Below are 21938 nucleotides of genomic sequence, written 5' to 3'. Positions count from 1 at the left end.
TGTTGTGGACACACAGGTTTTTTGCAAACCGTGCAGCTTTCGTACGTTTTGCGACGAATTGAGCTAGGGCAAACTGCATAGTTGGCTCGCTGACTAGGTTTTCTTTTTTTCGGAACAGTTCCTGCCGAAGTGCTTGGTTGCTCTGCGTCCGCTCTCATATTGCGTACAATATCTGCTGACGGTTGAGTTCTTGGTAGCGTTTTTCTGCGTTCAATTTCCCCATGAACAAGGTCTGAGCCAAGATTTTCGAGGAAAAGTCTACGTTTATATGTTTTTGCAGCATTCCACGAAGTATTAATTTCTGTCCATAATATGTTTGCAAAAATTGCTACAGGCCAACGATTAGTTTGTCTCTTGCATGCATATGTCTCTACAAGTTGATCAATAGTATCCACTCCACATTTTGTAGAGTTGTAGAAATTGATGATATCTGGCACCTTTTTTGGATGGTTTTCCATAACGCTTTTATCATGGTGCAAGGTACTTAAAACAGTCACCATCTTATATTTTTTGGGTATGTATTGCACAAGGGTAACTGATCCATTAAAGAAATGTCGACTGCTTAGCACTGGTAGACTCCTTAACTCCACTTTAGTACCACAAATCGGTAAAAATCGTTTATTACTCCTTACGGTGCCTACCAAAGTAATTATTTTCTTCAATAACTCCAGTGCCAAATCCCGAGTAGTAAAAAAGTTGCCGGTTGTAAAATTCCGCCCTTCATACCCACTAACGAGATCCAACACAACGCGCTGGCCTTGGTTCCGTTCCGGTGGAGCGGAAGCTGACTCCTTCCCTAAATACATTTGGAAATTAAGACAAAATTTTGTACGCACATCCGCAGGGGCATCTGCCCCTAAAAGGAATTAAACGCTCGTCTACTGTAATATTTTCGTATGGAACAAAAAGTAGCGGTAAATCGCGAATCGGAGCAAGTTTGTCGTTCATTCCTCGAGCCCTTCGATTGTCTCTGTTATCGAACCTCAAAACACGATTAATTTCAAGAAACCTGCCAAGTGACATTGTTGCACAGAATAATGGTCGGCCGTGCACTTCATCCCAGAGGCTTTGAATACTTTCTCCGTGTGAACGATATACTCCTGTAAAAAAATACATTTATGTCTTCATTTTAGCCATAAATACGGAAAATTATATTGATTTAACTACCTGCTAAAATTAAAATACCCAAATATGCATCGAGTTCTATCTTATCTATTTTTTTATATCCAGCTCCAATTTTTTTTTTTTTTCGCCCTCTATATTGCTGATTTGTATTATAATTTGCTTTAGTTGGTACGTAAAACATTGATCGAATGATTCCTTGATAGTAGAAATACGATATATTGCATATGTAACTCCCTGTCTTCCGTGGATTATATTTTCTATTCTTGCCCTGCCACTATTGTGTCCAACTGGTTCCATTGACCACTCAATAGCTCTATCCTTGCAAAAATATATAGGAACACTGCTTTCATTTTCCAATGCAGGTACTATATCTTCATCGTTATCAGAATCTAAATATTCGTCAGATCCTTCTGATTCAATTTGTTCCACTATATAATCTTCATCCCCATCTTCACTACACTCATCAAAATGCTCATCATTGTCAATAATATGCTCTATTTGGCTTTGAGTCAGACGATTTGGCCTCTAAACCAATATTATAATAAAAATACTTACAGAAGCTTGGAATCTTTCCATTTTTATAAGAATTTTACAAATACAAGCTTTTGCAGCAAAAACCTAACCACAAAAGAGGCGCGAAATATACACTTTATATGTAAAAGAGCTGAGGGTCACCGAATGACCCGAAGGTGCGCGCATGTAAGTTTTGATGTTACCACCTGTTTATTAAATCAAAATCATTTTTTTTATGCTTTTTCTATTGGTTTTACGTCAATACACAAAGTCATGAAAGGAAATTGTGAAATGTTGTTAATATTAGCAGATATGATCAAATTCAACAAAAAAGGTCATGAAATGACCGGAATGTAGCAGAAGGGTTAAGTAATCCACTCCGCTATCCAGTATGCTCACTGCCCAAGGACGTTACTTACCATTCAAGCGTACGTCCAAATGTAGTTCTGACCCTTTCTGCTTGAGCCATCGATTTGTGTGGCTACATTGTTTGGCGCTCCCGCCGTGAATGCGCCATTATCATGTGAATGTGATTAGTCATCGACGAGGATAATATGGAGCATTTGTTGGTTGTGCTCGACAGCATCAAAGAAGAACCAATTCATTCGTGGAACCAGATATGGTATTTCTCATTAGCAATTAGAGAAACCCCATTGGCTTAAGGGCTTTTGCAGCATACAATCACACACACACACATATATATAACTACTCATCTGCTTGTATGTTTGAAAGCAAGTACAACAAATCGAAATGCAATACCTGAATGAGCAATGTGTGTGGGTGTGTGTGTGAGTATAAATGTATGATGGTGGAATTCGAGTATGACATATTAGACTAACTAACTTCAGTCAATGCGTAATAAGCATCGTTATATATGGCCATATGAGTATGTGTGAGCACATACATACACATATACATGCATGAAAGTATGTTAAGAGATCAATTTAATGGAATATCTATAGAAATCATCTGTTGCCTGGTGCATTACTAAGAAAAAATTTGATATGAGTGGATTACGTATTTGCATATTTCTTGCTTTTTTGAAATGTATTTATGTATATACACACATTTATAGTCTTTAATGAAAATCTCATTTGCTCAAGTACGATTAACCCGGGTGTTTACTTTTAATTACCAGAAAATGCAATTCCTTCTCTTCAATTAAAGATTTTGTCCGCAAATGCATTTGGAATTAGTAATGCATTTATGAATTATTCCTACCGACTATTTATGCAAAAATTCGCATCTTTAATGATAGAGCTTGAAAGGCTTTGAAGAGTTTTCGCAATTTTATTTTGTCAGTTCAAGGCACAGCGAAGATTTTCTGAGGATTACTTATAATTGAGGAAGAAATAGAATCAAGAAATTGAAAAGAGCTATGATTTACCTTCTTTTTTATTGTTGAACCCACCTGAAATTGAATTGCAAGAATGCTGGCTTTCATCAGTCATTTGTCAAGTCAAGTAAAATGTGATCAATTTAGAGGAATCGGATTTTAAATTTAAAAGTAAAACAACAAAAGTTTAAACTGATTGGGTTAGGTTAGCCTGGTTGAAATTAGGCCACGCATAGACCTTTTGGTCCCTAGTTATACCACATGGAGACCGACCTCTATGAATACTGAAAGTGGACATCATGTAGGATGTCACCGCCTTTGGCAATCTAAGCAGGGATGAGAGATCCGCCAATAGATTATTATGACCTGTCAGCTTACCTTTGATAGTTCTGCAGTCTTTTCGCAAGATCTTAAGTAAGAATTGAGTCAGTTTTTTTGTCGTTAGTTTTACACATAACTTTTGCTGTTTTGCATGTGGTCAAATTAGTCCACCTACACATAGTAGAAAAAGTCTGCGTTCACCTATGCAAATTATCTTTGCATTAGAAAAAGTTCAAAACAATAAATATTTCAGAATTTTTTTTAATCAGTTTTATTTAGTTCACTTAAACGTAACTATCACACATATTTCGCCACCAATAACAAAATGAAATTTAAAATGAGATCACAAAAAATTAAAAAGGACATTCAAACTAAACGGAAAAAGTTTGCGTTCACTTCAATAATAATAAAATAAAAGGCTTAAGATCATAGAAATGTTTTAAAATTAATAGCTAGTTGGTTATCCACGCCTTTTTATGACTTCTAGAAGGCGTATTTTCATTGATCCAACTAGTTTGGCTGTTATTTCTGGACTTATGGCTTCCCATTCCTCTTTAAGCGCGTTCTTAACCCATCATCTACCGGTAATAGATTCCGTGTAGATAATTGCGTGAAATTTTGTATGGTTGGTATTAAAGGACTCCTGATCACCTTTACAAATTTTCAGACCTATAGGTCTTCCGGATGCACCAGGACAGACTGTTGCGAAAACGCAACGCTGGTTGAAAGGCTGTGATCTTATTCATAGAAATAATATAACTTACGCAGAGTTGTAGTTGGGTATTTTTTTGAATTCTCTTTATTAATATAGTTGTATTTTGTTAAGTTTACAGTGTAATAGCTTTGCAATATTTAAAAAACCCTTATTTTTTCTTATTTCCTAAATCTGTATGGTATTCATCAAAACATTTTGGATGTAATCTCAAATTACATTTTTTACATTCATAAACAGTTTGTGAGTGACACATAGCACGTCTTTTACGTTTGTTGCCTGGAGGTTTCTATACGGCACGATCACGAACATTTATGCGAGGTAAATGGACTGGTCTCTCTGCTTCTTCGATGTCTCATGAATAACTTATTTCATCAGAAACTTCTTCACAATATAAAAGTAAAGATTCTACAATTTCTAACAATGATAGAACAACAGAAGCGCCTAAGCCTACATTCTTGTCATAAGGTACACTCGATCCTCCATATGGTGCTACTGCATATAAAGGATGTTTTTTTAGAGGTTAGGTTTTCAAGATGAAATAAAACGTATATAATTTAATGTTATGGCCAAGAATTTAGCTTTATTATAAAGATAAGGGTTTGCCATTATGTTTAAGAAATGATTTCGGGCAAGTGGCCGCCGCGGCTGACTCGAATAAATTCCAGCCGAGAGGCCCAATTTTCGACCACTTTTTGCAGCAATTGGGGCCGTATGTCAGCAATAGCGCGCCGAATATTCTCTTCCAAGACGTCAATCGTCTCGGGCTTATCTGCGTAGACAAGCGACTTCACATAGCCCCACAAGAAATAGTCCAGCGGTCCACGGCGCGAGATAATGCGCTCACCAAAAGTTTCCTTCAATAAATCGAATGTTGCGTTGGCTGTATGGCATGTAGCGCCGTCTTGTTGGAACCAAAGGTCGTCCACATCAACATCGTCCAATTCAGGCACGAAAAAGTCATTAATCATGGCTCTATAGCGCTCTCCATTGACTGTAACATTATGGCCGGCTTCATTTTTAAAGAAATATGGACCAATGATTCCCTCTGCCCATAGAGCACACCAAACAGTGACTTTTTGAGGATGTAACGGCGTCTCAGCAATGGCTTGTGGATTATGTTCACTCCAAATGCGACAATTTTGCTTATTGACATACCCATTCAACCAAAAGTGAGCTTCATCGCTGAACAAAATTTTCTTGTGAAAATCGGGATCGGTGGCCATCTCGTTTTGGGCCCATTCACAGAACGTTGACGGGCTTGATCAGGTGTAAGTCTATTCATTATGAAATGGCAAACCAAACTGAGCATAAATCAAGTGACAGCTGTCAAAAAGACCATCTACGAAAAAAGTAGTGCCAACCGAAAACCTAACCTCTAAAAAAAACACCCTTTAAATAACTGCTGTCTGAACAAAGAGTCCAATACTTGAAACCAAATCGAATTGGTTTGTTACGAATAAACATTTTGCCCGAATGTCGACCAAAATATGGTATCATTTGTTCATCAATTGACAGAAACGTTTCAAAAACTCCAAACTGCATGTACTTACGATCCAGTGCATCAATAAGTGGACGAACTTTAGCAAATCTGTCTGTGGCATCAATGCTATAATTGTCCATTAGATGAAATATTCTTTTAATCAACTGGAAATTATTACGTGATAAAGCTTGCTTTACTATAGGTATACCAATTGTTTGCTGTGTACTCCAATAATGTTCAACGTGAGGTACTTTATGATAACCACTTAGTACCAAAATTCCGATGAAACGATATATCTGTTGTTTGCTAATATCCACTACGATATTATTTTGGTGAGCATACATATTTGTATTCACGACCAGCATTTCCATTATTTCTTCGTCGAAGAACTGCAGAAACAATTCAAATGGTGTTTTGCCACCTGAAAGAAAAATCATCAGGTATTCTAACTAAGCATGACGGCGGCGACGCAAAATCTTCCACATCTGATTCATGTTCGACCTCCAACTCTCCACAAACATCCGTCATAGCTGGTACCTCTGTTATCATCTTATTATCGTCAATAAGTTCTTCGTCACCTACAGCATCAACATCTGCTGGTGGAATATATACGACAGAAGTTATTTTTTTCGAAATAGGCTTAACAATTTTCATTCGTTTAGCTGAAACTACTTCGCCTACATCCTCACTGCTCGAAGTATTTATGTAGGATTCTATTTCCCCAATGGTTAAAAAACGTCGACGATCCATTACTCTTCAATAAAGAATTAAGTAAGGGAACAAAATTTTGACCAAATATCAAGAGCACATTAGACTTACCAAAACGATAAAAGCTTTCAACGAAATACTTCTAAATGTATTTTTACTTGCACAAATAAAAATAATAGCACTTATGGTACAAATTGCCATATGAAAATTACATAAACATCAATTTTCCCGCCAAAAATAATGTCATCAAAAAGTTTGAAGTCATATGAGTCGTTTCAACCAGCGTTGCGTTTTCGCAACACCTGTTTTTAAGAGTTTATTTTTGCAAGAAAACTTCAGCTGCATTAGCAGCTGGTACGATAATGTTATTATTTCATATCTTATTTTTAAGAAACTAGTAGAAAACGTAAAAAAAAAACTATTTTTAAAATCTTAGAGCATAATTATAAAGTCAAAAGTCCAAATTACAATATAAAATATAACATTTTAGAGATATCTTTTTTTACTGTAGTCACAAAGGTTCAAAGTTGCTGTTGCGAAAACGCAACGGCGGTAGAAAATGGGTTAAGCATTTCCTTCCTAGTTATTGTACGCTCTCGTTTTTTTTTTTCTAGAACGTCCGATAAGTGCTCAATGGGGTTAAGATCAGGTGATTGTGAGGGTGTGCGAAGTTGTTTTGGAACATTATACAACAACGTTGTCCTGTTGGAAAACAAATCTTTCACCAAGTCCCAGTTTGATTGCACTGTCTCTCAAATTCGTTTTTAAAATATCGAGATAATCATGTCTGTTCATTATCGACTCAACAAACTGTATATTTCCAACGCCCAAACTAGCCATACGCCCCCACATTATGGCACCTCCTCCCCAATGCTTTACCGTAGGTACCAGATTTTGCTTTCCAAGTGCCGTTCCGTTTTTCCTCGAAATAACTTTACGACCTTTTATCCCGAAAATGCAAGACTTGCTCTCACCTGAAAAAATCACACTATTCCAAAACTCAGGTGGCTTGTTTACGTATTCCTTGCCGAAAGCCATCCGCTTAAGTCGATTTACTCGCGATATGAAGGGTTTTTTTTCGTGCCACTCTGCCGTGAAATCCGATTCTTTTTAGAATTTTTCTTACTGTATCTGGATGTACTTTCTTTTGGTATTTTACTTCTATGTCTTTTGATATTTGGCTTGCTGTTAGTCGTGGATTAGACTTCACAAGAATAGTTATGTTGCGTTCTTCTCTTTCCGTCAGTGTTTTTGGAGGCCCAGAACGAGGCTTAAACTCTAAACAATTCGTTGGCTTGAAGTTGTTTATCACTCTTTGGACCGAGGAGTATTGCCTCCCAACAATTTTCGCGATTTCCCGATAGCTCTTACTATTCTGCCACAACCTTACAATGATTTTCCTTTCACCAATATCTATTTCTTTTCGCCTTTGGTCCATAGTAACAAAAAATGTATTTCTAATACCAATTTTTCCCTCTTTAGATTTGTTCTTAACCGCGTCAACTACATGAATGATTTAAAATTAAATTTAACGTAACTGCCATGCAAATAATCGTCACTATTCGAAATGAACGCACACTTTTTCTGCTCAGCCTATTTAAGTAACTGTACTACAATCCCGTTATCTGAACACGACGCAGCTCAAACTCCAAAAAATTTTGTTCATACCCTCTACGAATAATTTTCTTTGAAATAAGTGAGAAGAAATAATAGAGAGTTTTAAGATAAACACGTTAAATTATTTTAATACTGAACGCAGACTTTTTCTATCATGTGTAGCTTCCACTCGCTTTTTCGTGTAGTCGTCCATTTCATTGTATATTGTATTTAGCGGTTTTGGTATGTCGTTCTCTTGTTCAAAAGGTAGTCTAACAGCACTTTTTGCTATATCATTTACTATTTCGTTTCCCATAATGTCTTTGTGACCACGTACCCAATAGATATGCAGCCTTCTGTTTGCGGCTAGCCTTTCAATGGCTTCCCTACACCGTTGACCATTTTTAGACTTAATACAATACGAGTTTATTGCTTTTATTGGTGCTTGACTGTCCCGTATATATTAATTATTGAGTTCTTTCTTGTTGTTGTGTAGGCTAGCTACGCGGCTTTCCCTACAGCAAAAACTTCCGCTGGAAAATACAGCTCTGGTCTTGCAGCCAGACATGCTGCCTTGTCCCTAGTTTTGAGCAGTAAATGCCCGCTCCCACTCCGTCTAAAGTTTTAAAGCCGTTTGTGTAGATGTAAAAAGTCCTATTCCAAGGCTTCATGCCTTTGTGCCATCCCTCCTCTTCAATTGCAGTGCGAAGCCTTCTCTCCCAATTAAAGTTCGGAGTTGAGTAGTCTGTGCAACCTGAACTCCTCCTTCCTATTAAGCTATGGCCGAAGGTTCTATAAGTGAATAATCCAGCAGCCACTAACCTCACCGCGGATTACGCTGCCTGATTTTCCGCCATAAGGTCAATGGGCGCCATACTAAATATTTCCAGCGTCGCAGTTGGTCTGGTTTTAATCGCTCCTGCTATGCACAGAGCAGCGAGTTGCTGAATCCTTTCCAGTGGCATTAAGTATGTCAGTTTTCTTGTCGCAGCCCACCATACTAAGGCCCCATACAACAATATCGGTCTAACTACTGCCGTGTAGTACCAATGCATCAGAGAGGGTGATAGACCCCGAGTAACGCCCATCATTCTTTTACAGCGCATTATTGTATTTTTTCAACATTGTGCTTCCACAGCAATTTGCTGTCCAGTATTACTCCGAAAAATTTTTTGGGCAATCTTTATTATTTTTGTGTAGATCCATCCAAGATATTTGTATTTTAAAGATCCCTTTGATCCCTTTGAAATGTTGGCCTCAACTACACAGTAATTCGGCCATCTGTAAACATCAATTTCAAATGGCTTGCTGGAGCACTTCGGTCGGTATCTTTTGAGCAACTTTAGTATGTTGGTTTCCAATGCCTCAATCAAAGCTGGTTTATCCACAAAGCATACAGAATTTACAGCAATCTCACATATAAAACTCCAAGGGTGTGATATTGCACGATCTTCGTGGCCAATCCACTGGTCCGATTCATTGATTCACGGTCTGTATGGCAAGTAGCGCCGCATTGTTGGGAGCAAATGTTGTGGAGGTCACGTGCTTCAATTTCCCGCTTTCCGGCATCAAAAAGTCGTTTATCATGGCACGATAGAGTTCGCCATTCACTGTTACATTAGTGTCAACCTCGTCTTTGAAGAAATATGGGCCGATGATAGCCCATATGCCGCACCAAATGGTTATTTTCAATAGATGTAATGGTTGTGCTTGAATGACCTCGGGTTGCTCTTCAGACCAAATATGGCAATTTTGCTTAGCTATTAAGCCAAAATTGTGTCTCGTCGCTGAACACCACAATTTCGCTCGAGCACGGGATGAACACTCTTCACAAAGCGTTGATTTTCGTAACACAACTCTACGATTTGTAAACCTTATTGAGGCGTTAGTCTCTCAACGATGAAATGTCAATGAATATTGAAATTTACTGAAATGAATACCGAAATTTATGTCAAATGTCGATGAATACTGAAATTGACTGAAAATTATGTATTTAGTTCGACAGTAGTCACGCGTGATCTGTCAAAAATCCCTATCGGAAAGAGTATCTTTAATCTGATCACCCTTTACCTTCATACTTGTGTGTATTTGTAGCACAGTTCCGTTATCCTGTAAGGCTAGTACTAACTTCACAGATGTGCTGGCAACATGCATTTGGCTTGCGGTGAAATGTTGCTAGCAACATTGGTTGTGAAATGAGAAGAAACATCAAATTTATCAGCAATGCCCTAGGAGGAATTGGCAAATTTTTGTAAGAAAAGTGTTTTTAAACAAATTTCTGACTCAAAAAAATATAAAAAAGATTTACTTACACTCTTTGTGAAGACTTTTCGCTTAAAAATACCAATCTTCGGAGTATTCCAACTCTGGCACTGCACTCGTAAGCAAACTGTCGGTTTTGCTCAATTTGAAATGACTACTTTGCTGTGAGATACAAACGAATTGTCACGCATATTTCACGGCAATGCAGTTGATATCGATTTTGATAGGGTTTCAAATGAAACGTGAGCTTAGTAAGGCGTTTTTCAATAGGTGCGCTTCAACTTTTTTCCGATAGGGAGGGCGAACGACGCAATATTTTTTATTTTTCGCTTGTCATTTGTAAACTTCATTAGTATACATTTCATCATGGAACGCTACACACTTGAGCAACGATTGCAAATCGTGCAAATTTTTTATGAAAATAATCGTTCTGTTGCTGCTACTTTAAGAGCATTACGGCCATTTTACGGTCCATTTAACAAGCCCTCCCGTTTTGGGGTTATGTGAAATCACTGTAGACAGTAACAAGCCGGCGACGATTTGTGAGCTCAGAGCCAATATTGAAAGCGAAATTGCTGGAATTTCGGCCGATTTATGCAAAAGAGTGGTCGAAAATTGGGTTCAACGATTGGACTTCGTAAGACGTGCATGCGGTGGTCATGCAAAAGAAATCGAATTTTATACTTAAATGTATATGTTTAAACTCGATAATAAAAAAAAAATTAGTTAAAAAAGTCAAACCGTTTGTGTTTTATTCAAAAAACAAGTTGAAGCGCTCTTACTTAAAAACGCTTTACTATGCTTTAGAAGTACCAAATTTATGAGTCCCTATTACATTACTGCTTATGAATGTACAAGAAATGTATATTTCATAAAACCATTTCATATGGAGATTTTAAAATTTAGTAAAAATTTCTGCTATTTAAGACTTTAATGCGGCGCCGAACAAATAGCCTTGCCTTAGATTACTTTTTATTCTATGAATAGTAATTTTTCTTATAAATTTTATTACTGAATCGTACCTCTACAACCTATGTTGCCTGCCTACTAAATAATATTAACAATTCTATTTGTACCACTTCACCGCAGATACTCGCCAATGATGCATCCGGTGTACATGAAATTCCCCGTCACTGGCATTCAAGTGCAAGATGGCAAATACTTCTGCAACGAATCGACGTGTCGCATTGAATTGAGTCTACTCGGCGCCAAATCCACTGGAGCATACAAGTGCGAGGTTTCTGGTGATGCGCCACTTTTCAAATTGGCAGATAAGGCGGACAATATGACTGTAGCAGGTAAGCATACAACCAACACACACCTACATACATATGCACCTAAGCACAAAGCGCGAAATGCATCAACATCCAACGATAAAAAATAAGTAGCAAAATTAGAGCGAAAAATCACGCAGCAACTTGATGGCTAAAGCGTCGAAATCACTTCTATGATGTCTTAGATGCACTTGCGCGACATCCACTTCTGCACGCACTGCTACTCAATGCAATACTACGTAAAATTTTCCCAACTATTCACTGGTTTCCTTTTTTGTACACATTTGCAGCGCTACCTCAGAGTGACCCATTGATCGAGAGTTTCAATTCAATGTATCGCATGGAGGAATTGCTCAGCGCCACTTGCACCTCGGACTATTCAAGTTTGCCAACGCGCCTGACCTGGTACATCAATGGTGAGCAGGTGAGTGTGGAGGAGCGAAGAAAATGTAGTAGTGGAGTGAAGATTATTCCAAAAGAAGAGGGGGGATGTAAGTTTAGAAATGATTAAAAAAATTAAGTTGTTGAATGCGTAGCGCTGTTGTGTTGACTGTTGTGGCGCGCAATTCAATGCAATGGATTTTTGATAATAAAGTTTTTGACAGTTTCTTAACAAGGAGGGGGAAATATTATATTCCCATTTTTACACACAATAAAGTTTATATTTATTTTCCAATTTGCTTTCGTATTTTTTCTCTCTGGCTCCTTTGAAGGCTTCTCTGGGTGAGCTGCAGCCCAGCATCGACACCAGCATTCCAGCGCACGATTATATCCTGCGTCGCCAAAAGCTTCAGGTGCGCTTCTACTTGAGCGGCCCACGCTTCTATCATGCAGGAAAAATTCTGGAGCTGAAGTGTGTGGCGGAAATTGAAAATTTTCCGGAACTAAAGCGCGAAACATCGTTGAATGCTGCGCTTATCCACTATGACAACTTGAACAATCAGATGCTGATACATGCGGGCAGCGGAGCGAGTGGCAGTGCGAGTGGTAAGTAGCTTAAAAATACGCGAACATGCACATATGAAAGTGAGGTTTGAGGTTTACGAGAACAACAAAAAAAAAAAATCATGTGCAGCATCGTACACGTGGTAGAAGTGAAACTTCTGTGTGTGAATGAGTGTGAATAAGAGAGAGAGAGAGAGAGAGAGAGAGAGAGAGAGAGAGAGAAAGAGCGAGAGAGGAAGAGAAGGAGACAGGGATAATTTCAAAAGAAGTACAACAGTATGAAATTTGTGTAACCAAAATTCGATTTTATTAACTATATATGCATTATGCTATCATCTTTTGGTGCTTCAATTGGTAATACTGATATAATTGGTTTGTGATAGCTGAAATATGAAATATATTTTCTAGATAAGGTGTGATAATTGCATCTAGTGTAGTTCCGGATTTTTTTATTGATTCTTTAGGGTTATTGTTTATCTGCAAACCGAATGTTTCTCGAAGAAATTGAGTCAACGGCAAAGAATCATTGGATCCGAAATTTACGTTGAAATCTCCCCCGAGAATCAATCGAATTTTGTATTCGCCTTTTCCAAGTACATTTCCACCTGCGTGGCTGTAAACCAATAGTGAGCGGTGAATGAAATATATTATGTCATCAAGATTTTGGTTCGGTGAGATATAGATGGCGGTTATGACAATAGTTTTTCCATTCAGCGTTTGACATTCTGCAATGTAAACATCGCCAACTGGTGTGACTGTTGATGAATATGACTGAGACTGCCTTGCAGTCATTTCCATGTTTAGTGTGACGATATTTACGCTATCATCTTGATTGTGGTAGATTGCCACACCGTCAGCTCTAACATTTAGTCGCTTATATTTGAATTTTGGTATACTAATATCCTCGTTAACGTTTAACTAAGTTTCGGACAAAAGTACTATACTCGATTTGCGGATGACAGAGTCTGTTAAATCTGCGGAATGTGCTCGTAGGCTCTGACAATTATGAGTATATACAGATAGCCCTCTTCTCTGAGTCATGAAATCGATTATTTGTTTATCCACACTCTCCAGTCTATTTAACGATAGTCTCCGGAATTCATCTTGTAAATGAGACATACTGACTGATGCTCGTTGACCATGGTAGAATCTAAAATCATTTCCGTACAAGTGACTCGTGGTAAAGCAACGTAAACTAATGATTGCGAATGTTTTTTATCATATTCGTAAACAATTTCAGAATACGTGCTTCCCTGAGACTTGTGAATGGTTGTCGCACAAGTACAAACTGATGGTAAATGTGATCGTTTAGTGTTAATCGTTTTGTTGTTGTTAAGCGGGATTGCGTCGTCCGATTGGCACCGCTGTTTTACTGATATTATGCGCTGCAACATGACCAGCAACTTTAGTTCTGATTTTTTTCTCTGTCGCGTAACATTATGATGTATAGCTCTCCTTCTCTTTCTCTCTATTTTATATATCTGTATAGTATGTCTTACAACGAAGCCTATGTCTTAAGTATAGAAAATGTATAGCCCTCTTTCTTCTTCTCTCTACGTTGTATCTTTTTTCTCTCTCGCGTAACGAAATCTCTAAACGTTACATTTTTCCAATTCACTCTCCATTCTCGCTCAAATATCGGACCGCCGCTAAAGAAGTTTCACTTCAAAAAGGACTATCAAAACAACCACCAATAGTATTAAAGTAATAAGGACAAAATGCTTACGACATAAGAGAATCGAAGAAAATAGCTCTTATTGTCTTTCTTTACTTTTTTTCTTTCTTAAACAGTATTACAGCACAAGAACTTCATAATTGTAGAGCTAGTCTAGGTAGGTAGGTAGGTAGAAGTGGCAGTCAGTGTTTTAACCAACTCATTTCGTTACCCATCCATTGCTGTTCAGCTTAGCTTATTGTTCAGTTTACCTGCCATTCCTCATTTAACAATTTTGTTTTAAGTGCATCGATCTGGCTGGCCGTTATATCCTTAAGGCCATGGCTAACATTCAAGAAAGTTGCGCCAAAGTATCTGAACTTAGTGGCATGTCACGCGACACAGTAAAAGAGAATACGTCTGACAGACAATTCTTCCTGCTGCTGCTTTTGCAATAGTCGAAATGAGGAACTTTCACTTTTAGAGCATGTCGACATAGAAGATAGTAGCTTCTGATCAAATCAATTACGATAGAGCAGTTTTCCCTTGCCTTTGATCGCCTGGCATCCCATTTTGGCCAAATTCTTTTTGTAGCATTACTACGCGAGCTGCATAGATAGGGACTACATACCCAGATCTTGGAGGGCTGTGAGACTTTCTTTCATACGCAAGGCAGTTAAGATTTCGCATGTATCCCCTAAGGATTTCAGACCAATCAGTCTCTCCTCGTTCCTGCTAAAAACCCTGGAGAGGCTGATTGATCTGCACATAAGGAGTGAAATTCCTCAGGGGCGTTTATCGTACGCTCAACATGCTTACTGTAAAGGCAGATCGGTAGAGTCTGCTTTGCTTACAATTGTTAAGGACATCGAGGTGTCCCTCCACCAGAAGGAGCTCACTGTAGGTGCCTTCCTCGACATTGAGGGGGCTTTTAATAATGTCCTCCCGGAGGCAAACACCAGGTCGCTAGGTAAACTAGGATTCGGAACCGAGCTCATAAGGCTTATCCACACGATGCTTAGCGATAGAACGGTCGTGGCAGAATGGGGTGAGACCTCTCTCCGCCGGCAAGTGAACAGAGGCAGTCCGCAAGGCGGTGTTCTCTCGCTACTACTCTGGATTGCCGTACTTAACGGTCTGCTGGAGGAGCTGGAGGGGAGGGGCTGTAAGGTGATTACCTACGCGGATGACGTGGCACTTATTGTCAGAGGCAAGTTTCTAGATACTCTGATGGAATTGCTGAAGGGTTATCTGAATCTAGTTATAAATTGGACCGCAAATTACGGCCTATCGATAAATCCTCTGAAGACGGAGCTCGTTTTATTTACGAGGAAATATTATACAATATACCAAGAGTGTTTCTCTCCTCAATAGCGGGCGCTCCGTTGGTGCTCTCTGACAAGGTGAAGTACCTGGGACTCATCCTTGATAGAGGGTTTACGTGGAAGCCAAACATTGAGGAGAGAATCAGGAAGGCAACAGTTGCCTTGTATGGTTGCAGGGGCACTATCGGCAAAAGATGGAGCCTCTCGTGTAAAGTCACACGATTATAAAACCAATCTTCCTATACGGAGTCCTTTTCTGGTGGAACTCGCTAGTAAGGATGGTATCAGTTAAGAAGCTGGAGAGGGTATAAAGGTCTGCCCTCATTGGAATCAGTGGAGTGCTCCGTACCACTCCTACTCTAGCGCTTAACGCTATGCTGAATGTGGCGCCCATGGACATTGTAGGAAGAACAACCGCTGCACGGTGTTCGGGCCATAGGCTAGACTTAAGTTACGGACACTCTAGTATTCTTAAAAACTTTGAGTTTATCCCCATGGTGTTGGACCACTGTACACCCACGCTTGGTCCAAGCGGACCTTTTTCTACTCACATTCCCTCAAGGGATGAGTGGGCGGGGTGCAACATTTGGCGGCAAGGCATGGCAAACATGTTCACGGATGGCTCGAAATTGGACGGAAGGGTTGGTGGGGGAGTATTCTGTAAGGAGCCTCTCATCAAACTTAAATTTAGGCTCCTGGACCACTGTAGCGTTTTCGAAGCGGAGGTATCCGCAATTAAGGAAGCGGTGTACTGGTTACTTAATTCGGTAATTACCGTTAAGGAAGTAAATGTTTACTCCGATAGCCAATCGGCAATTAGGGCCTTGGGCTCGCTGTTTGTGCGTTCGAGATTGGTCGGGGAATGTCTGGCTTCTCTCTCGATTGCATCCGAATACTTCGTCATCAGGCTCATTTGGGTTCCCGGGCACAGCGGTATAGAGGGAAACTGCTTGGCTGATGAGCTGGCTAGACAGGGAATTTTGGAGACGGTTTCGTCGCGAAATGAGAGAATTGGGGTTCCCCTGAGAACCTGTGGTCTGCTCCTGGAAAGATGGGCCTGGAGTCAACTCAGCGAGCGCTGGGCTAGTGCACAAACGTGCAAAGTCGCGAGATCCACGGGTAGTTCGGGGACGCTCAAAGGAACTCCTAAGGCTAACAAAGCCCTAACTCTCGAATTTGGTGGGCATCCTTACCGGACGATGTCCGTTAGGTGTTCATACCGTGAGACTTGGTATTGCCTCAAGTCCGTTCTGCAGAATCTGTCTGGACGACGAGATGGAATCATCTCAACACCTTCTTCTTAGCTGCTCCGCTCTTGTCTGGCAAAGACTTACACATCAGGGCTCTCACTTTTTCGCTCCGCCTGCGGATATAGCCGGTGTAAATATCATAAATTTGGTGAAGTTCATCAGTAGCTTGTTGTGGCTAACTACGAACGCAAATCAGCCACCGCTGGCATCGACGTTAAATGTATGGTCATCATCGTCTTAAACCCCAAGGCTCCTTATTTCTTCCCTTCTCCTTTCTCCTCTCCCATGTATGGCACCACAACGGACGCATTTTTAATATTTGTCCAAGTGAGCCCGTAGCTAGGGCAGCCATTTAACCTAACTTAATCTAACTATCGATTTAAATAAAAATGTCATGCATTTTTCTGAATTTCACGTGTGGTTTTTTGAAAAACTTTCCTATAGCTCTTAAAAAATCACCCTTTATATATCTATATATCCATGTATATTAAATATATAAAAATCAGCACTTCAATTAATTATCTCACACAACTTTATATTTCTCTTTTCGCACCTTCGTCTACATTCGCAGCTTTCACGCATCACAGCTCCCGTAAAAGTATTCCTCTTTTATTTGTGATATATCTACTTCTCTCCAGCGCGTTGTCTTTCTTATGATCTGCCTGCAATGCACACGCAATCAACCAGAAACAACAATGCAACAGGCGACAGAAAATGCAATTGGCAGAGCCAGCAACAGCTGTGGCAGTGTGGCAATTGAGAAAAGCATCCATGACGGTAGCCACAGCTGCGTCTACTATATCACATTAGTTAGTTAGATTTAACGAATTATGATGTAAATAAAAATATGAAGCAGAGTAAGTAATAAACAACAAATTATGAAAAAAAACAAAAAAAAACAGTAAAAATAAGAAAGAAAAAAATTAAATTAATTAAAAAAGAAAACTAATTTAAAAGTCATCAAACCAGCAGTAATGCATGCATAAATACAGCTAAGTAATTAAATTATCACTGTAAATTGAGGTGTGTGAGAAATGCAAATTTCAAAGGCACTGCAAAGCCATTTGCGTTCCAGTGTAAAAATGAGAATTGCATTGCACTTTTGGAAGCATAAAATGCCCGGAATGGAAAACTTGCTTTCATTGCGGCTGCAACTTAAAACGTGAATTGAGTTTAACTTGAAAATTTGTTGTGACTAATTTCAAATGTAAAAACAAAACTAATAAATTTAAGCATAGTTCAAGGCGCTTAGTTACTCATGCGCGGCTACGCACTCAAAGTGCGCTGGCGTTAGGCAAGTGCTTTACAACTAATTGTAATTTTTGAATGTACATACGTATGTATATTTTTTCATAATATTTTACAAGTAAGTTTGCTATTGAGTTGGGTTCGTGTATTTTATAAATTAAAAAAAAAAAAAAACAAAAAAAAAACCAATTACCAGATATATTCAGGTAAGGCACCACTACAACGTATTGACTAATAATATAATTTTAATCGTCACATATGCCAACATAACTACTCACTAAAATTTAATTGCAAACACATATACATAATTATGTATATATAAAATATATTTTTCTAAAGGCAATAAATGTTGTTGATGATTCAGCACCTACACATACGACACTCGGGATGCACAAGCAACGAAACGATTTATTTGGAATTTGAATTATTATTATAATTATTTTGTTTTGTTTTTTTTTCGAGAAAGCTTCTACTGAGTTGAAAATTAAAGATAAAAATTAGGTGCGTAACTAAGTTCTAGCTCTTTTTTGATGAAAATACAACTTTATTCTAAAAAAATAGTTACAAGTGAATCATTTAAAGTATTGCCCATCGCTGGCTACTAGTTTTCCTCATATTCTAGTAGATCTCGTATACCGTCGCGGTAAAACTGTTCACCTTTTGAAGCTACCACGGATCAAACCTTTTTTTGGTGTCTTCATGAATGGAACTGCTGGTCTGCCAGACTATGAGCCATCGATCGGAACAGGTGATAATCAGACGGCGCAATAGCTGGAGAATATGGCGGGTGGGCTAGGATTTCCCATTTAAGTGTTTCCATGTAGGTTTTAACGGGTTTGGCAACGTGGAGCCGAGTGTTGTTATGCTGTAGAATCACTTTTTCATGCCTCTCCGCGTATTTCAGCCGCTTCTCGCGCAGTGCTCGGCACAATCGCATCGATTGAAGTCGATACCGGTCCCCAGTGATGGTTTTGCTTGATTTTAACAGGTTCGTGCAGTTCATAATAAATAACACCAACTTAGTTCCAAAAAATACATAGCCTAACCTTCGCAGCGTGAATATTCGGCCGAGGCGACGACGTAGAAGTATGGCCGAGCAGTCCCCATGACTTCCTTTTCTTTGGATTGCTGTAGGGAATCCATTTTTCATCAGCCGTCACGATGCGATGAAGAAAACCCTTCCTTTTTTCCTGCTAGAGCAGTTGTTCACAGGCGACACAGCGAAAAAACAACGTTCAACATCCCTTGGTTTTAACTCATAAGGAACTCAAGTTTCCTGTTTCTGAATCATTCCAAAAGCATGCCATCGCTTGCCATCGAAAAAAGATTGGTGGGTAACTCCTAATACCAAAGCAAGCTCTTCTTGCATTCCACACGGATCCTCATTGAGCAACGCCTCCAATTCAGCGTCTTCGAAGGTTGTTGGCCTTCTTTCACGCGGATGGGTGTCCACATTCAAATCACTGTCTTTGAAGCAAAGGAACCAATCTCGGCAAGTTGTCTCACTTAAAGCAGCATCTCCATAAACTTTTTGTAGCTCTCGATGCGCTTCAGTCGCCATTTTTTTCGAATGAAAGAAGAAAATCAACACTTTCCGCAAATGACGATTATTCGGCACAAAATCAAACATTTTCACAAAACCAAAAGTATTTGATACCAAAACAAAATCACTAATGTGTCGAAGCAGTTTGTTTACCACATGTCTTGCTTGGTTTATGACATTTCGGTTATATTAGAATCGACTAGCACTTAATGCAGGCGGCATCTATTGACAAACAGCGGGAACTTAGCTGCGCACTTAATACTTTCTCATAATTCACTGTATGGCTTTATTTCGTATACATTTCTAATATGCAACATTCGACGCACGCACTCTTGAAGTATATCGACGGCATGCTGAGCGTGAGACAACTGGCTGAAATAACAAATATTTATAACGTTTCATCCACATTTGATCCCATCATATTCACTTATCATATGATTTTATCACATGATCTAATCCCATGATTTCATCACATGACCTCCTCATCGTCTGCTCATATTGATGAATTTTTGAAAATCGTAAAGGTTTTTAGTGTAGGATGATAGATTACCAGCTTTGGTCATACGGGGCGCCTCGAACGACTCCTACTCTGGCGCTTAACGCAATGTTAAATGCGGTACACGCAGACATCGCAGGCAGAATTGCCGCTTCACGTACCGCAATCAGACTGAGGGGCTGGAGCTATAAGCTCAACCTCCTTTATGGGCACTCAAGCATCCTTAGAAACTTCGAGCTCATCCCTCTGTCAACAGACCAGTGTATACCTTCATTTAGTCCAACAGGAACATTCTCCACTCACATCCCGTCAAGGGAAGAGTGGACGGAGGGCTATACTTGGGGGCAAGGCCTGGTGAACTTGTTCACGGATGGATCGAAGTTAGAAGGAACGGTTGGCGGAGGAGTCTTTTGCAAGGGGCTCCCCATCAGACTCATATTCAGGTTACCGGACCACTGCAGTGTAATCCAGGCGGAGGTAGCCGCAATCAAGGAGGCAGCTGATTGGCTGCTCAAATGCGCACTAACAGTCAAGAAAGTAAATATTTACTCCGACAGCCAAGCGGCAATAAGGGCCCTCGGGTCTATGACGGTGCATTCGGAATTGGTCAAGGAATGTTTGACCTCACTTTCGACTGCGTCCGAATTCTTTGACATCAGGCTCATCTGGGCTCCTAGTCACAGCGACATTGTGGAAAACTGTGAGGCAGATGAGCCGGCCAGACAAGGGACTTGTGAGGCGATTTCCCCGCGAAGGGAGAAAATTGGGATCCCCCTGACCACCTGCGGTCTACTCCTGGAAAGATGGGCATCCGCCAACTCAGCGAGCGCTGGGCAAATACACAAACGTGTTAGGTCGCGAAATCCCTCTGGCCACGTGTGGACCGGAGGCGCTCGGGCGAGCTTCTGAGGCTGACAAAATATTAGCTCTTCAATCTAGTGGGTTTTCTCACAGGACACAATGCGCGAGGAATGCATGCTGTGAGACTTGGAATCACATAGAGTCCTTTTTGCGCTGGATGTATGGAGGATGAGGTGGAATCATCTCAGCATCTTCTCTTTAGCTGCCCTGCTCTGGCGGGGCTAAGATCCAGGTATCTTGGCTCTTACTTCTTTGCCACGCCTGCTGATATAGCTGGCGCTGACATTAAAAGTCTGATGAATTTCATCAGCAGCACAAAGCGGTTGACGCAAACATAGTCATCGTTCGTAATCCGCACGCTCCTAACCATCCCATCCCCACCTCTCCGCGCCCTCTCTCTGCATCCCACCGGTCTTTCCCTTTCACCTCACCTCACAATGGTATCACAAAGGACGAATCTCTCTTCGTCCAAGTGGGCAACCATACCAACCTAACCTAACCTTGGTCATCCGAAGCAAAATTGTGAGAGTAACGTCGTCACCTTGTTTTCGGTGGCAGAATTCTGCTCGTTCATTTCACCGATATTCCCACACTCGTCCAATACCATAACAAGAGAATTACCAGTCATCAATCTAAGTATCGCTGCGAAATAAAAGATCTCTTCGTCGGTTCCCACTAAAATTCTCAGTGATTGCATAGATGGCACACAAACAGGTGCATCCTTATCCGTAGTATTAACCACAACAATATTTATATTATTAATTATTGGTGCCATAGCCATAAGCAGCTGATATTTATATGTACTATCACATTTGTGCGATTCGAAGTGCAGAGACTAAAGCAAAGATAACAACAAGTGCATCACAATGCAGCAAATCTTAATGCAATACAACGCAACATTATGCAACTGGTTATGGTTACGGCGTAAACCCAAAATTAAATTGGTCTCGCTGGTTATGGTTATGACTACGAAATTATGGCATGCCATCTCTAATCGATTACACTGTTGCCCATATGTTGATTCGATCAGCAAACTTATGTCGTTATGGTTATGACACCTCGACTTTGGGCTTAAGCGTTTTCCCTTTTCTGCTGGTATGACGTGTAAACATGCATCAGCGGCGATTTTAGCTCTTTCGCAGTGATCAAACTCGCTTCGTACGAGCAGACTTGAACGCTAAGAGAATCACCTGCGTTCTAAAGAGTACAAACGTCATCGCGCAACTTCAACTAGTTCAGCACAGTTACACAGTTTCACTGTCCCTACTCTTTCTTCAAGAGATTAT

At 39.8% G+C, this 21938-nt stretch overlaps 1 protein-coding gene across 1 annotated transcript in view; it reads left to right on the top strand.

Moving 5' to 3' along the window:
* The window catches only part of LOC128855578 (uncharacterized), a 79960-nt gene extending 61624 nt beyond the window's left edge, over positions 1-18336 (top strand). The window contains exons 4-7 of the mRNA XM_054090588.1: positions 11146-11354; positions 11621-11754; positions 12044-12317; positions 17076-18336. Of these exons, the coding sequence (XP_053946563.1) occupies positions 11146-11354; positions 11621-11754; positions 12044-12317; positions 17076-17161 (703 nt within the window). The 3' untranslated portion in view covers positions 17162-18336. The remainder of the gene's footprint in view (positions 1-11145; positions 11355-11620; positions 11755-12043; positions 12318-17075) is intronic.
* The last annotated feature ends 3602 nt before the right edge of the window (positions 18337-21938 follow it).

Source organism: Anastrepha ludens, chromosome 2, assembly GCF_028408465.1.
Source record: "Anastrepha ludens isolate Willacy chromosome 2, idAnaLude1.1, whole genome shotgun sequence".
NCBI classification, from domain to species: Eukaryota; Metazoa; Arthropoda; class Insecta; order Diptera; family Tephritidae; genus Anastrepha; species Anastrepha ludens.
The sequence above is the reverse complement of the archived record's forward strand: the minus strand, read 5'-3'. Positions and strand labels throughout refer to the sequence as shown.